General features: G+C 36.2%; 1 protein-coding gene across 1 annotated transcript; it reads right to left on the bottom strand.

Moving 5' to 3' along the window:
- Positions 1-4,840: 4,840 nt before the first annotated feature.
- On the bottom strand, positions 4,841-14,943 carry LOC131988193 (tumor necrosis factor alpha-induced protein 2-like). Its single transcript, XM_059353262.1, has 12 exons — positions 14,876-14,943; positions 13,184-13,384; positions 11,258-11,903; positions 9,833-9,944; positions 9,441-9,563; positions 8,594-8,688; positions 8,385-8,477; positions 8,153-8,279; positions 7,935-8,054; positions 7,302-7,457; positions 6,021-6,142; positions 4,841-5,019 (listed from the first exon to the last, which is right to left on the bottom strand). Exons 2-12 carry the CDS (start codon positions 13,329-13,331, stop codon positions 4,869-4,871), a joined length of 1,893 nt encoding a protein of 630 aa, XP_059209245.1. The 5' UTR covers positions 13,332-13,384; positions 14,876-14,943; the 3' UTR covers positions 4,841-4,868.
- Between the last annotated feature and the right edge of the window lie 3,734 nt (positions 14,944-18,677).

Genomic DNA, 18,677 nt, shown 5'->3' with positions numbered 1-18,677 from the left:
GTATATACATTTTGTATTATCTTATTTTGATCAGTTTCTGTCTCATGTTAAACCTGAGATAAATTTTGTATTTGTGCACTAACTGGAGGTTGGAATAAATAGATTTAAACACATTCAAATCATATTTATTTAAATTTGATACCCAACAGTGCTCCAGCGCTTGTTTAAAAGCTGTATTCCTCATAATGTAAATACTGGTATATTTGTACTTTGTGATAATCATCTATCAGGTTTTTAAAACAAACAGAAAGTAGAAACCAGACACGAGTAAATAAAGCCTGGCCGAGTCTGATGATCGTTGCTATTCCACTCTACTGCCAGCAGCATTTTGATCAGTTTTTAGTGATTTTTATTTTTCCTTCAAAATCTTTTTTAATGCTGCGAGAGGACATGTTAGTTAATCACAGTTTGCAGTGAAAGGAAGTAAAAAAACATCATTCATTCATTCATTTATTCATTCATTCATTTTAATCTAATTTTGTATTCAATTGCATTATTCTTTCATTTATTCCAATTAATCTCTATTATATTTGAATAAAACCTTTTTTTGTTGTTGCTTAATATAAGAATAGGGACATGTTTAACTGTCAGGTTAACATATTGGCCAACATCAGGCACTCAAAAAATAATCCCTGTGGGTGTATTTATTGGCATACTGGTCTTTAAACCTAACGAGGCGGAGCAAAACAGAGTGGAAAATTTTGAGCTCAGCAAAACTCCACCTTCTACACATAAAATAAATAAATAAAATAAAACCTTTAGAACTAGATCAAATATATTTTTACATTTGTTCAGATCTGACTTACTTTCTTCACAATTTAGCTTTTGACAGCGTGGAACTTTATTAATGTGATAAATGATGCATTAACATGATCGAACATTGAAATACATTTCTTTTTTTTTTAAAGAAGAAGAAACTTTATGGTTTTTTTTAACTGAAGAGAGCTGGAAGTCACATCTTTGTGCTGTCATGTCTCACCAGCCCAGCAGGAGGCAGGAGCTGGCAGACAGGAGAACATGGAGCTGAATTATTGTAAGCTGAAGGAGGGCCGACTGAAGAGGAAGAGGCTCAAGGAGCAGAGCACCGTCTCATGCTCACATGGATATATATTTGCAAGTTCCCTTTGAACAAACAGAGTTTGTTATATTTCATTATTTACAATATTTTTTAAACTTACAACATGTTCCCAAGCCCATCAGTTACTACTGAAGACCTAAAAACACCTCACAAATGCAACAAGTGAAAGCAGATCTACGGAGTCCAAGCAGGTGACATAGTTCAAAACCAAACACACACCGACCCAGGCCCATCAGGAACACTGTTGGCAGAATAATGTTATACATTATGGAGGCTTATCAAGGTGTGGAAATGAAGAGGAGGTTAATCTTTAAATCCTAGAGGAGGGAGAGTGTGTGTGTGTTTATGTGTGTGTGTGTGTGTGTGTGTGTGTGTGTGTGTGTGTGTGTGTGTGTGTGTCACATGCTGTAAACATACAGTACTGCTTTCTTTGTGTTTGCTTTAGTGTGTGCATGTCTGTGCAACATAGATGAGGACATGAGATGGCACAGCAAAGAAGTTATGAGTTTACGAACAATTATTACAACATTAAGTGCAACATGGACTGCTGTATAAATGAGTTTAAACTGAGATGGATTTGTGAGTTTTCTGTTCCTTTTGGACACCGTTTAGACCAGCACTGGGCATAATCTTTCCAGTGAAAGCAAAACTAAACTAAACTAAACATGTCAATAAAACATTCAAGCTGACAATATCAAATGTCGCAGAGCTGCTCCAGACTGTTTCATGCAGCAGTCATCAGGGAAAAGCTTCTGTCACATTAGTGATGGATGACATAATGGAAAATATCCAGAACTGAATAACAGCAGCAGCCAGGATCAGAGGAACTTGCTTTGCTTTAAACTTAGATTTGGTTTAAAGGGACAGTCCACGGCAAAATAAAATAAAACAACAAAACACCTTAAAATCTGTATTATAACATTTGATGTGTAGATCATATTTGTGGAGATCTGAACAGGTGAGTCCTGAGGTAACAGGAGAAAATTGTTACAGAGCCACCTGCTGTTGGATCTGTAGACCTGCAGCACATTTATTACAATATTAGCACTAAACACAAAGTATACCTCAGGATATGTTTTTTTTTTTTATTCTTGTTTCTCATTTTTATCAGACATTTTTCCTAAAAAAATGTGTTCTTCATAGTGTCATTAGTTTTGCAGGTCATAAACCAAAGTATTGGAATTTCACAATCAAGGAAAGTCACCATGAATGACTAAAAACTGATGATAAAACTATGATTAATTGGTTTGTTCAGAGACACTCTGGCAGCAATCCTCGTTACTAGATACAAAAACAGCCGACATTTTTGGGTCAGTGGCTCACAGCAGGAAAACAGCATGAATTTCCAACAACCAGCTTCCAGTTAATGTTCGGCACAATAATTCCCAGCACACTCCCCATCCGCTTTCAAACGGGAGCTTGTAGATCTAACCCCCCGTCTTCCTTCCTCCTAGACACAGATATACAGACAGGCTTACAGTAATTTACAGCGGGCTTGTATCCTTCCTCTGTATCTAAGTGCCGCAGTTATTACCCAGAAATAATAAACTGGAAACTCCACCTACACTCTCACACATGAGGCTCAATGATTTCCCGGGATTATTCAGGTCTGGTTTGGCTGGTGGTGGTGTTGTTGATCACTCGATTGTCTTTGAACTCTGGTTTTAATACCCTCATGATAAAAAGCCCTGACCTCTGACCTCCCAGTGGAAAATTTATTAAGAAAGAAATACTCCATCTTATTTCTACTAAGGATGCCTTATAGGACAGAGAACTTACCAGGGAACTGTCTTGTTTGTTGCTTGGAATAATGTATGGTAGCCTATTTTTTTTACACTTTCTTGAAAAAAAAAAGAAATGTATTAGAAAGATAAGTATGGCTGTCCTTGACTAAAGAAATTCTGAAGACTTATCCTCAGTTAGTTGATTTAAATCGTTACATTTGTAAAACTCAGTTTCCTAACAAAAATTGTACAAAAGCACCACCTTAAAATAGTGTTATTATCACAAATGAACTCAATTGTTCTTGAAAATAGGTCTAAACACAAGCCTTACTTCCTCAGTTGCAGGACACATTTTCACCTACAGTCATGGAAAAAATTATTAGACCACCCTTGTTTTCTTCAATTCCTTATTCACTTTAATGCCTGGTACAACTAAAGGTACATTTGTTTGGACAAATATAATGATAACAACAAAAATAGCTGATAAGAGTTTAATTTAAGAGCTGATATCTAGCCATTTTCCATGGTTTTCCTGATAATGATTTTGGTTATTATCAAGAAAACAGCTACATGTAGCTTGTCATCTACAACTGAGACCGGAACAGCCATTATTGATGCTTTGTACATGTTGTGGAAGTCCCAGACACATCAGAAAAACAAATGCAGTCATGTCTGGATTAATATTATCTGGAGGTGCACACAGCTCAGTGAATTTCACCACCTTCTCCAGAAACTGTGCTTATACAGCAATATAAACTCAAAATAAACAGATTCTGGCATGATTTAATTGCAATAGACAGATCAAAAGACAGCTGAAATAACTACAGTATGATGCCGAAGTGTAAAAAGTCTGAATTCATGCTTTGTCAGGTCTCCCTGAGAGAGGACAAGCAAAAAACTTTTAAAACGTTTGTTTTCTGAATGGAGTTTGGATCAATCAGAGATATGCTGTGCAGAAGATTCTCACTTCTCAGAAGATTCTTTGACCTCATGTCTGGCTTTTTGTCAGCAGTGAGGCCTTACATACACAGATGTGTGTTCTTTCTATGCAATGTCCAATCATCAACAACACCTTTATGGACCAGAAAAACAGCAGTGGACGGCTCCTCTCTCTCCGTTGCAGGACGGAGAGATCAAAAGATCCTCCTACAGCCATCAGGCTGTCTCATTCTAACAGAGATTCTACCAGACTAACTGAATTTCCCCTCTGGGATAAATAAAGTAATTTTGATTTGATTTGATATGATATGATTGAATCATTGCAGCTGGACTCCAATCAAGCTGCAGAAACACCTCAAAATGATCAAGAAAAACTGGGAGTCATTGGAGCTAAACTGGCGTTTATTTGCTGTTTTCTTTTCATTGTAAACCAAGCGATATAAATATAAACTTTATTACACATTTTCTCTCAACATTTTCAAGAGTAAAAGCAAAATGTCTGGATATATCATTGTGATATTATTTTCTTTTAAGTAAAAAGTAAAGGTTTACATGCAGTATTCTGTTTTCTCACTTGTGAATGTTACTTTTAGATTATGTCTATTTCTATATCTCTTTATTTCTCCGTTATTTCTATTTAGAAAGGTAATTTTCTTTGCAGAATTACCACGAAAGTATGATTAAATCACACAGACGTTTAAAATGCAATTTTATTTTTATTCATAAATTTCATTTACAATATTTTGTTCATCAGATGATGCGAAACAAAAAAGCAAAAATGAAACTTTAACCTCTCCTTTTATTGCACATGTTAAAAGTATAAACAATATGAAAATAAACTATAATACTGATTTGATATTAAAAAAATATACACAACATAAAAAATTCTGTATTTCTGAAAAGCACACACACACACACATACACACACACACACACACACACACACACACACATCTCAGCAGTTAAAAGCACCATATTACCAGCACTAATGTGAACGGTAGCTTATTCTTTCATACAGCAACTAAACATACTAACATAAATCTAACACACAAACAATGTAATACATGATACAGTGCGACTCTCAATCAAAACTCAAACTCTCAATCTCCTTTCCCGGATTTTACGGCTCATTTCACTTGAACTTTGGAGAAAAACTGTCGTGGAAGCTCGCCTCTTCCTGGTTCCTTTAAAGTGTCCGAAAGAATGTCTTTGACGGTTTTCCTGTCGTCTTTTGTGAGGTTGGTCTTGAGTTTGAGGAGAGCCGAAACATGTTTCTCACTGTGGGTGAAAGAGAGAAGAGAAAAGGTTAGAAATGTATGTTTGAGAACCTGACCTCAAAAAAGGTCAGGGAATGCTTTTAACACTAGTTTAACACTAATATTTCTGGGATTTGATTATAAACAACACACTGCATTATATAAAATTCATCCAGGATTTGGACACAAGCAATTCTATCCAGAAAATTGAGTGTGTCTAAAACCTGGAAATGCTGGCCAGGCTGACATCAGAACAAACTGGACTCTTTTGGGAATGAAACAGATGCTACAATGGAGCGTTTCAGACACAGGATAAATAGATATGGAGCAGCTATCAGAGGTAAGAGAAAAAAGTGTTTTAGTGTTCTAGTAGACACGCAAAATACAAGTATGAGCCTAATAATCTGCAAAATATTGCAACTCCCCTTTAAACTATTCCATTGAGGTTGTGTTCACTGTCCTGCATTAAAGTCACACTATGCAATTGGAAACAATTGAAACGGTTTACTCTGATTGAGACTGAATACCTACAACACAGGGCTGTGTCTCTGCTCTTCATATCTTTAAGGTATAACACCAAAATGTCTCCAGTCAAACAATACCTGCATTTGATCCTTTTTGTACCCAAATGAAGCAGTAAATGACTACTTGTACGGTTTTGCTCACAGCCAATCAACACCAGCATTCCTAGATTTAATGCAACATGTTTTTGTCCCACTACTGAAGCAGCAGTCTGTCTGTTTTGGCCTGTATTTAATGAGGCAGTATAACTTTAATGTTGTTGGCACCACTTTCCCAGCCCTGTCACGCTTTCACTGTCCCATGTCTGCTTTTAGCTCATAACACCACTTCCTGTTTGTCCCTCAGCTCAGTGTTAGCGGGCTTGTTTATCTTACCCTTATTGTTATATAAACCACTCACATCGTGATGCTATTCTCTCCTTACTTGGTTAGTTACACTTGAGGCCTAAAGAAGACGACTGTGGACAAACACTTTGTATATATTTTGAGTAGAAAAGTTCACCTGAGGTCGGGATAAGCAGTTCCCAGAGAGGCTACTTGCATCTGTATGGCGGGGAGGCCTTGGAGTTTCAGCACATCTGCGATCATGGTCAGGATTTCCTTTAACCAGTCCTCCTCTGATCCCTGTGAAGAGCAGTTACATCAGGTCAGTGTCGTCTACACGCCTCATGTTTTTGGGAGGATTTTATCTTTTGTGGTCACAGTGAATCACTTGTTTATCTCTCTGTGCTCAGTTCTAGGCCTGTCACATTAACTCTTTTGTGTTGAATGGTATTTTGTCGCAGAAATTATAACAACAAATTATATTATTGTAATTTTAAGAACAATTTATTCCACTGATATAATAAAAATAATAACAATAATAATAACAATAATAATCACACTCTGTAATTTAATTATTTTTCTTTTACAATTTTATCAGAGTGTTTTTTTGTTCATTTTCATTTGTGTATGTGTATATGTGACTGTTTACATGTACATATATGTATAAAAAATGAGAAAAGGATAATTGTATTCTTGTAATTGGAAATTTCTTATTGTATTTTTCAATAAAAATATTATGGGAAAAAAACAAAAACAATAATAATAATATAGCAATATAATGCAAGTACACCCTTTCGAAGAGCAATGCACTTTTAATTATTAAGAATATTTACACATGAATGTGAAAAAATGTTTTTTAAATCCTCAGTAAATAAAACAACTATGGAAGAGGATTAGGGTCAGACGGGAAACAAAAATAATAAGAGGAGGAAAATGTTTTTTGATTATGCACTTTGAGAAAAAAAAGGCAAAATGTTAAGAATAAAGTTGAAATACGATGTCATGAAAAAAAGTAAAAAGTCGAGAGTAAATTCGCCTTGGAGTACGGTAAAGTTGGAAAAGATATTCACAGCTTTGTTCACAGATGTGGTTTTCTCAACATCTTGACTTTAATCTCGCCTTTTCTAATTTCTTATAGAAGTGCATGATGTAAAACAACATATCTCCTCATTATTTTTTCTCCTTCCTGGCCCTATTCCTCTTCAATAAACAACAGAGCAGAAATTACATAATAAAGACAACAACTCCCATAATCCCATGTTACTTCACCATGCCATCAAAGCCTTTTTTTTTATTGTTTTGATTGAGACCCCTAGTGGCATAAATTACACACTGTGTGATTATATACAATATCCGAATATGTCCACCACCACTGGTTGTCAGTTTCTATGACACATTATTGAAACCAAAAGTTAATGCTCCATCAAATTTTTTATACACTTTTGCGCTTGATTCTCACCATTTTGCCGAATAAATCATGCAGACTCTCTGCGTTGTCCTTCACGGTGGTGTAAGCCTTCTCCTGCTGCTCCCGGTCTCTCAGTTTGATTTGTCCTTTCAGGAGCCTCTTCACATATTCTGCTGTCACTTCCAGGTGCAGCTGGCCAACCAGCTTCTGAAATTAAACCAGTAATCGAATCAGATGAATAGTTACAGATTAAAATGTAATTATTTTTAACATTTTTGAAGAACAAATGCATGTGCTGAACTGAGAGTGAATTTTTCTCTTTATCTTTCCCCCTTACAGAACAATAACACTGATTTTAGTCCATTAATATAAAAATCACATTATTTCTGAAGTGTTTCACAGTTTGGGTGTATTTTCCCTCATTTCTAGTCAGACGTTGATTTCCATTAATTTCTTTACTTTTTGAAAATCAATGTGCCGACTGTAGAAACTTGCTTGAGTTGTTTAATAAATCACAGTAAAAATAACTGATTTCCTCTCATATGGAGATGAATTAAAACCAGATACAACATACATTCGAACATCTGAAATAAAGTGTGCCTTCTACATGGTTTGTAGTTAAAAAAACCCAGCAGCTTGTCCTTTAAATTAGATTTAAAATGTGTATTTAATGCTTTCTTCTACCTGGTGAGAAGATTGACTGGAACCCTGAAGATCCTGAAGCTCTTTCTCGATGCTGACCAGCAGCTTGTCAAACAGCGGCTTGCTCAGCCAGTTGTTGGTACCCAGTTTTCTGTATTGCGGCTGTGAGCGGTAAATATAAAATGCATTAGAGATACACACATCACATAGGTGCAAGGCCATCAGAAAACATCTTTAGAATCTGTTGTGAATAAACTCACCTTGAGGACTTTGTGCACAGGCTCTAATAAATACGTGTGGGCAGATTGTTTCATCTCAGTCAGAACATGCAAACAGTTTTTCTGCACGTCCTCTGTGAACAGATCTCTTTTGTTATCGAGGACGTCCCTGCAGACAAGAGACGAGAAAGGTCACATGAGCTCACTGGGATATCTTCTTCTTCTTCTTTAATCCATCTCATCACACCACAATGCCTAGGTGTCAGAAATGTACCTGAACTGTTCGATGCAGGCGAGGTTCGCCTTGATGAACGCTGAGCTGTTCGGTTTTTTTTGCCTCATGATGTCGAAGTGGAAGCTCTTGTACCTGCAGGAGTTTGGATTTGGTTGATTTTCACTTTGACAATGTTTTTATCTTTTTGAAGAAAAGAAAAAATGCATTTTAAAGTGAGACTATTTTGAAGATATGAATCTGTTCGTTACCTCTGCATTAAATCTTTCAGTTGGCACGTTATGTTCTGGGCCTTGTGCAGATCTCCCACAACTGTTGCAGCTGACGTCACCATACCATTGATAAACTAAAGACAAATGGAGGACACAGGTCAATCACAGCTCTTAAAAAAACTTCAGTGTACTCCCAGAATCGTTCCAAACATTTAAACTAACACAAGAAACTGAACCAATAACTCAAGCAGTGTTGGTGCTTGTTTGAATTATCAGGCTGCGGCACCAAGTTAACACTGTGACCTGTGAATGACTTTCTGTGAATAAAAAACACTGTCTTCCTTGTTGGTTAACCTTTTTGTCAGTGTTCAGATAGTTTGGATTTGCTCCAGTTTGGTTTTAGTTAATATGTGAAACAGCCTGGAAAAACCCCTGACAGGCCACAGCTTACCCGACTTCTCTAAACATTAAAGCAGAAGACACGGCAGGTTTTACATTTTCTTCTATTATGATCACAAAAAGCTAATTTCATGTACATGAGAAAATATTTCACGCAGAGCTGCAACACGTAACTGATTAGTGGTTTCCATAATCAAGAGTAAAAATTTTAAATGATGTTGATTTTTTTGTTGACTTTTGTTGCATATTTCTACATCCAGTAGTTACAGAGCAACATGATCATTCATTAGGAATGGATTCTGTATCCATCTGATGTGAGTCCAATATTCACTTTTTTTCAGCTCTTTTGGTCTCCACCAACTTCTGAGTGGGAACACCCGTCTCTTTAGCTTCTAAATGCTCCACTATGATAAAACTCACTTTAAAGCTCATTAATTCTATTGATTTCTAGCCACTTTAACATCATGCTGTCTTATTTAAACTGTACCTGAATGATGTCATAGGCCACAGTACTGACGAAGCAGCCGTCCTCTCTTGGCAGCTCCTCTCCTTTATTCCACCTTTTCTTCTCTTCCTCCAGGATGCAGCTGATGTACGTCGCCAGCTCGCCCTGAACGCACAACATGCTGCTGTCACTTATAACATACACATTACATATTGCACACATATACGAGAAACATGTAATAAATGTCCACAATTCTGCAAAAGTGACTTCAGTCTTCTTTCCAAACCACAAGTGTTGATTTATCCTTAGAGAACAGGAGAGCTTAAAATACAGAACAATCTCAGCAGTCCACCCATTAGACGTCTAGTTTATAATTAAAAAAGGTATCAAACTAAAACAAAAAACAGCAAAACTGCAGCAGCAGCTCAGGTTACCTGTTGTTTGCTCAGATATTGATCCTCCAGAGGTTTCAATAACTCTTTAGGCAGCAGCTTTCCCAATGCTTCAATATTGATCTCATTGACCAGCTCCCGCTTTTGAAGGATTCTGACAGAGAGAGCAGACATCACAACTTTCATCAGATGACACATTGAGACATTTTAAACATCAAGATTTCATATGAAAATGTGGCCCCCTTTTAATCACAAAGTTTATATATATATATGTGTATATATATATATATATATATATATATATATATATATATATATATATATATATATATATGACATGCTCAACCTGCTTGCCTCATATTCTTCTTCTTCAGTTTACATTTCAAAACATATTTTCATAAAAGACTGTGACTAACTGGTTTCATCAGGGTGTGATCTGTCTTATTTTTGCTGAGTTGCATTCTTCTTTATTTTGTGATGTACCATGGGTGCAGAGCTGCAGCAGTTATGACACTCCTGCAACGACTTTCTACACTGTTGCACAACTTTAGAGCAAGCTGCTTTATCAAGTAATGAACATGAGCAGCTGGGGACCAAAGTGGTGCTTCCTCTTTCATTTCACTGATTTGATGGAGTAAAATCATGAAGGACAGATTTAGATAAGGGGATAGTTAAAGAGAGTTCTAGATGTTTGTTATTGAAGCCTAACTACACAACGACAAATTCGCAACATCTATTTAATGCATTTCTGCACAACATCGCATTGTCTCATCAAGCATTCAACACAAACGAGATAAATTTAGTCCTGATACAGTGGGACAAAAACGGTTTGGCTTGTAACGCCTTAAAATAAATCCATCATTGCTTACATCCTGAAGAGTACAGGAAATGTCCAAAAAAAAAAACAACTCTATAAATTAAAATGTTTACTCCTCTGCATAACACAAGAGTAATTGCTAAATTTGTAAAGGGGAGCAAGATATTGGGGTTGATTGCCTGGAAAGCATGAATGAGCTCAGTAAATTTCATTGGAATCTGCTCATTATATCATATTATTTATTTCCTAAATGTTGAAGTTTTGCCTCTAAAAGAGGGAATAAAAAGTACAATATCAAGTAATACAGTTCCAAAGAAGTTGGGATGTTATGAAAAAATTAACAAAAACAGAATTATGATGCCATCTACAGTAGGTAATAGATTGACTATGAATAAATACCTCATAAAATAACCCTTCAGTTACTCCAAATTATCCCTTTAAGTACAGTACTTGACTAAATGCACTAGGTCACATATAGTTGCTGAGAAATCTTTGTCTGCTTTGGCTCAAGTTGTTGGACGGAGGATGGACTGAGGAATCTACACACTGACAGATGTAACCATAATTAGGCCTTGCTTCCAGCGAGACAAAAATAAATAACAGAATGACCCAGAATTATACCTTAAACATAAACTGTAGTCATGACTTACAGTGGATAGTACTCGTTGACCCAGCGCAGGAGGAAAATGCAGTCCTTGTCCCCCAGACCAAAGTCTGTGATCTGTCTGAGTCTGGTGCTGAAGGTTTGATGGTACAACCCGGCGTAAAAATTACAGATGTCCATCTCGAAAGGGTAGCAGCTTTTCACCACTCCAACCACAGAGAGCAAGTCCTCCTTCAGCCGCCTGCCCATGCTGTTGACATCCACCTGGACAGTAGACTGGTTCACATGGTCTGCAGGGGGAATCGCAGGGGTGTCCATTCGCTCTTCGACCAAGCTGCGAAGTGACGAGTCGTGAAGTTTCTTCCAGCCGCTGGGCCTCCATGCCGGAAGTGTCTGATTCCTCTGTGCCCATTTCTGGTCCTGGTCCTCCTCCTGCTTCACTGCCTTCACAGCAGAAGTCAGAGCTTCCGAGCTGACTTCTCCCGGGCTGAGAGATAGCCTCAGAGTCTGCAGTACAAGGCCTTCTAGGGCTTTGTGGTCTGCAGCAAGCTTATTTACTTCTTTCTCGTGATGTGTAAGTGACGCTGCTTCGTTTATCTCCCCAAACAGACGCTCCTCTCTCTCTATCAAATGCTGGCTGGCCTCACTCAAGCGCTGTGCCGCAAGATTCTGCTCAAATGTGAGGGGGATCACTGAGAAAGAAAAGTTGTACATGTTTAAAATTAAATAATATATAAAACAAATACAGATATATTTTATGCTGCAGGTAAAAAAATATTGTATATGTACTTAGTTTCCTGACAATAGGTGATTGTAGTTGTAGTTGTTTGTACTATTTTACCATTTATGTTTTATGTTATGTAGCATTCCGCTGATTTTATTATGTTTTTTTCCCTTTCAGTGGCTCAATAACGCATCATTTTTGTCATGCATTATTTTCGCCTACTGTATTTGAATATTTTTTGCATGCTGGGGTCACTAAACTGTCTGCAAATTTCATAAATTGGATATCCTTGGAAAGCCCAGTCTTATTCATGTGTGCTGATGTTAGTCCCCATAGTAGCTTTGCATTGCAGTGAGAGCATTTCTTGAAACTTGACCTCACCTTTTGGCTTCTAGGATAATCACATCCTCATGAAACTACTTAACCAAAACTAAAGAACCAGGGCTTTCAGAGGATGTATGGCTTCCTCATGTAATTTTTTTTTTTTTTTTAAATAAAGAGGATTTTCCAGCAGTTCAAAGAACAGGAGTGCTCGCCATCCAGCTGAAGTAAACACAGAAATTTCCAAAATGTAGAAGTTTTTTGAAACCAAACCATTTATATGGTGTTCCAATGGTCTTAGTGTACTGGTGTAATATTCTGGAGGGGTTTTGGACCATTTTAATCCATTCTTGAAATAAAAAAAAATGGCTTAATTCAGCACCAAATGGTATCAACCCAAAAATTGCTGCAACAACTTAGGCCCACAACCCCCAAGTCTCTATGAAGGGGGTTGGATAACAAACTATTATTATTTTATTTTATTTTATTTTATTTAACCTTTATTTAACCAGGAAATATCCCATTGAGATTATGAACCTCTTTTTCAAGGGAGCCCTGGCCAAGAGGCAGCAAACACAAAATACAGTTACATATTTAAATAATAAACACGTTGTGAGAAACAAGTGCATATTGTGGAATTGGCCTCAATAACTCTTTTTGGATTTAAAAGTGCTCAAAGAAATTAAGTTAGTTAGTTTCCAGAGTAATTAAGGTGCAAATGTATGAAGGCAGCAGTCCCAATATTGCCTTATAAATGAAAGTATACCAAAGACTAGCCCTTGGAGTGGCCAGAGCAGGCCATCCTACCCGAGAGTATAATTCACAATGGTGAGTGGACATTTTACAGATGGTAATGAACCTCAAAGAAGCATAAGCATTGTAGCTAATAATGTTATCATACAGGCTATCTAATGTACCCTAACTGACCGTGGTGGTGGGGCTGCTCCTCGCCGGGTGAGTGGCGTCCATCAGTAGCGGAGACGGCGTTGGCTCCGGCCGGACGGTCCTGCCCTCTAGGGCCCCTCCTGAAGGGGCGGAAGGGCAGCCTGAAGCCGTCTGTCTCGGTCATCGGCATCGTTATCCAAGAGGAGAGACGGGCCCAACAGCTTGAAGAACACTCTGAGAAATCTAAACAGAGAAAAAAGTCTGTTAATCCTCTGGGGTCTATGATCACTCTGGTGTGATCAGATAACGTGGCTTTTTTCAAAGCGCCGTAACAAAAAAACGAGGTCACGTGGGGGCGCTGCTGTTGACTTCACTCCAAATTACAGACTTGAAACTTTCCCCAGTTATTTTTGACGTTCTGACGTCATGTAAAACCAAATATATGATCGTTTTAATTTGATAGTACAAAAATATTTATTCAAGTGTAAAAGTAGGCTACTATTGGACAAAACAGGCGTGGCATTTTGTAACAATGGTAAAAAGGGGTCTAATCATCTAACACGGTTCCTATATATTAACATGTTTTTATTGTAATTCTTTGTGTATAATTTTATTATAGGCCTATTTGAATTTTACCTTTAAATGTTCATATTTGCAACCTATCTTTACATTTTCAGGTCGGAAACAGTTCGTTGAGCATGTTTGTGGTTTTTATTGTCATAAATGGTATAAGTTTATTTCAGATTTCATGATTTTTAAAATGTATTTTTGAGCTCAATATGTTAATAAAGTGGGTTAAAGTGAAAAAATAATTGTCAGATCATGTCGAAGCTGTGCTGAGAAAATACCAAATACCAAACATGGGTATAGTGAATATTATGTGGTATATAAAGAACAGGCTCAGACCCCAGAGGGTTAATTAAAAAAATAACAATAAAATGTTAGCATTGTAGCCAGCTATCTAGCTAACTGTATTAAAATGAAATATTGATGGATTTTAAATGTAGCTATTATTTTAATTCTAGCTTATCTATCTCCTGATTGCCAACTATTTATGTTTTAGTTATCTACTATTAAAAATGTCTATTCCATTTTTTGTCTTTTAAACGAGTATATAATGTTATTTTCCTATGTTTTATAAGAAAAAAAAGTCAGCCAAAGAGTTCACTAACGATTAATAACGTAGCCTAACCTGCTTACTGTGTTCTTTTCAAGATAAAAGCATAATAGAATAAGCATTTTTTTAAATTAATAAATGAATAAAATCACAAAATACAATCGCACAAGAGAGCAACACATCAGCCTAATGTCCAGTAGAACCATATCATCATCATAATCATCATCATCATCATCATCACAATGTATTTATAAAAGCAAAGATATCACCAGAAATCCATGTATTTGATGAATAATACAAAGTAAAAATACCCCAAAAAAGGGACAAATAACAAAAACGGATTGAACAAATAAAACGTGAATAAACATGACATGGGAAAAGCAGTTAGTAAAAAAATGAACTTTAAACGTAAACATTCCTTTTCATTAATGAATAACTGTAAAAACAAATCCAAGACCAACACAACCCTTCCAGGGGTGGAAAGCTCAGTGTCCCACACAGCCTATTTGACCATTACTCTAATGTGAAAAAAGTTGCTCAGGAATTCATTTAGAGTAATGAACCAGACATTCAGATAGATATTAGTTGTGCAGTATTTCCAGCTGCTTGTTACTTACCCTGATCTCTCAGTCGCTGCTCTGTTATTCAGAGGACAGCTGAAGACAGTTTTAAAGCAGCAGGCTCCTCCTCCTTTAGATGATGTGTATGAAAATGATACCCCGGCGACGTGGAAAATCCTCACACACACACGCACACACACACACACACACACACACACACACACACACACACACACACACACACACACACACACACACACACACACACACACACACACATTCTTGTACTTCTATCTTTGTGAGGTCCCTCATTGGAATAGTTTTGAATTTTTCATTAGTTTTAGTTTTAATTGGGTCGTGAATTCTTGTTTTCAGATTTAGTTAGTTTTAATTAGATTTTAGAGTGGGTTTGCTAGTTTTAGTTTAGTTTTTATTAGTTTTAGTGTTAGTTTTCGTTATTTTGGAATGGGGTATTTGTTGGGTGGGAGATTAAAAGAGGTCACAGTAAATTTTGCCTTTATTTCCTTTGTCTTATCCATCTTCATTATGTATGAAAAAAGTTGACAAAGACGAAAACAAAAGACATTTTCACTATAATTTTAGTTATAGTGAAAACACACACACACACACACATACACACACACACAGAGCTGGATTTTGTTTAGACTTATGGTTTAGACTAGGGATGGGCAACTTAAATGCTGGAGGGGACCACAATTATTCATCGACATGATGAAACTGCAATTTTAAATATGTTTACAGTGCAGTAACTTAACATATTTCATGCTCAAATGCATGTATAACAGTATTAATAGGAATACAAAAGGTTTGAAGCAAATAAAAAATAACCACTTACTGTGATTTCTTGTTTTTTCAGTGCAAGAACAGCAAACCAACATTAATTGAAATAAGTTCATTTCGTGCATTTTTACACAGCACTTTTAAGATTTAATGCTCAAATGCATGTAGTTGTACTGAGGGCCACTTCAAGTGAGGGTGTGGGCCGTATGCGGCCCCCGGGACTCCAAGATTACATGGATTGTTGTAAAATTCTGTACAAACATTCATAATCCTTAGTTGATGAATCCCTTAGACATTCCCTGTAGCGCCACCAACACGTCAAAAATACAATCTGTCCAGCCCTAATTCAGAAATTGTGACTTCTAAAACTAATGTTCCTGTCAGAGATTAATATCAACATACTTCCATGCAAACAACAAATGTTTGGATTAACTGATCAGATTTTGGAGGTCAAAGGTCAAGGTTACTGACTCATTCTGAATAAGATATCTCAGATATGTTTTGAAGGAATTTGTTTGTTTTGGAGATCAAAGGTCACTTTGACCTCACAAATCACATTTTTCGGACAAGAATGCATAGGCTCCTTATAACAAAATACAGGATACAATGATTAAATGATGACATTTTATGTCCAAAAAGTCAAATGTCAACTTCAGTGTGACATCAGAATGTTTTGCAGGAAAACTTTTTTGTCCGTTAACCAACGCCCTCAATAAAAAAAGCCGGATTTTGTTACCATATTTCACATTAGGTCACACACTAAATTGCTGATACTGATCTTGATGCCACAACCATATCACTCCACCACCATCTATTTTGCAACAAACCTCAACTGCATCCTGGGTTTGACACCAGACAACTGTGATTGGATAAAAAAAAAAGAAAAGAAAGAAAAACAAACAGGCCAGAACATATTTTCCCCTCAAGAAGACTAGTCACAGGTGCAGCCAGACCTGACGTGATCAAACTTGTAGACTTGTGCTCAGAGAACAAAACACTGTTCAGTGTTAGTGGAAGAGTTGGAGGAATTTTAAGTTAATCAACATAACAGAGAACCTGATACGGTCATTTCAACATCTCCAGCTTTGTAAAGAAATCTCTGAAATGATTTGGATTTGAAATTTAAAAAGGCAAGATTCCCAGGTTCCCAAAGTTAACTTGTTAACTTCTACAGAGCAAAGAACAACAATAAGTTTAACAACTTCAAATTAATGATCGACTTGCTTTTAAAAACATATTTTCCGTAAATCAACTACAATTCACATTGCACAAATAAATTACATGTTATTCTGGTTTTCCACTACCCCTATTTCAACTATAAACCAAAGTCTATCAAGGTATTTATGGATATTAGGATTTATATATAAGTAACTGCATATAAAGTTTTATTTTACTTAATTTAATTCTAATTTCAACATTTGTACATATGTTTTATTTGTGTGTAGCATTAAGGGGCTACAACTTATATTATACTGTGCAACCCTGTGTTTAAAAATGACAATAAACTAATCTTATTTAACAACCCAGCTTCCTAAGAAGTAATAAAAACAGAATGCAATGATTTGGAAATCATTTGGGATCTACAAACAGTTGAATACAGTATGAAGACGGGCCATTTAATGCTCAAAATAATAAACATCTTATAATGTGATTCTGATTCAAACATTTTTAAAAATATTTTATATATATATATATATATATATATATATATATATATATATATATATATATATATATATAGCATTAACTAACATTTCATCATGCAACCCAGACCGTGTTGAAAAATGACAAATAAATGTTTATTATCTCAACATTATTATAATTTATTATTATTATTAAGACACTTTTGCTAATTTATAACAAAAATGAAATGTCAAATTTAAAGCCACAATAAGTATTAAGATATCTATCTATAAAAGCAAGAAACATGTGTGTGTGTGTGTGTGTGTGTGTGTGGATGTGTGTCTAGGGCATATCTCACTGACCGTTAGTCAGACTGACCTAAGATTTCCTATGTGGCTTGGCACAAAGGTGTGCATCCTCGATTTTGAAGATTTTTTAATTCATTTTTAAAAATATCATTATTTATGTAGGACTGCACTGTTTCCGATCGGACGCCTTTTAGGGGAGCTCCGCCCCATTGTGAGATAGGCCTACACCTGGTCAGAAACCCAATTCACTCTGGATTTCCAAGCCTGACTCATCTCATCTGTAAGTCTATTTAGCCTACCTATCTTTGGGAGTTTTAAAGTGCGCTACAAGGTTCGAGTTTCCAATAATATTCAAATAGTTTCCAGCGAATATCAATGTTCAATGTGTATGTGCTGGATGGTGTGCGTACCTCATGAAAAGTAACTGTTTTATGGAGTTGCAAACGTTGTAGTGGTCTGCATGTAATGTGCAAATTCTGTTATTCGTGATTAGCATGCAAAGTGGAGATTTAGCTTTATTCACTTTTTATGTTGCATTAATGTTTTAACTTTTCCCCAACGGCTAAAAAAGCAAAAGACACTGGTAGTGGTACTTTCGCATCAATGAAATGGGTTTCAACTCCCTGCGGTGTCCAGCTAAAAGCAGCAATATATGAAACACAATAGTTATTAATCAATCTAAACATTCCACAGCACACCTAATAACCCTTACTCACATTATTCACATCCATCTGTTTGTGCTGCATGTAAACGTATTCCATCCTATATTTGTGTCTTTATATATGTCTAACCACGTTGAATGATTAAGTTTCTTTTTCTTAAAATGACTATTTCTGTGTCTCTTTATATCTCAATGTACATCCATGTATTACCAAATATACACTTTGTATATTAACACTATGCAAGGTTATTTGTACATCCCACTTTCACACATAACCTCATTTGGCCATAATTGAAAAATCTACTTAATCTCCCACTATAGGAATACATACCTCCTACGGGCACTGCACTAGTTTTATTAGTTAGAGTTTTTTCCTTTTTTCAAAACATAGACCAATCTAGATTAGATTAGATTAGATTAGATTAGATTAGATTAGATTAGATTAGATTAGATTAGATTAGACGAG

Source organism: Centropristis striata, chromosome 16 (genome assembly GCF_030273125.1).
Source record: "Centropristis striata isolate RG_2023a ecotype Rhode Island chromosome 16, C.striata_1.0, whole genome shotgun sequence".
Taxonomy (NCBI): domain Eukaryota; kingdom Metazoa; phylum Chordata; class Actinopteri; order Perciformes; family Serranidae; genus Centropristis; species Centropristis striata.
Note: the sequence above shows the minus strand (reverse complement) of the source record. Positions and strands in the feature narration are given on the sequence as shown.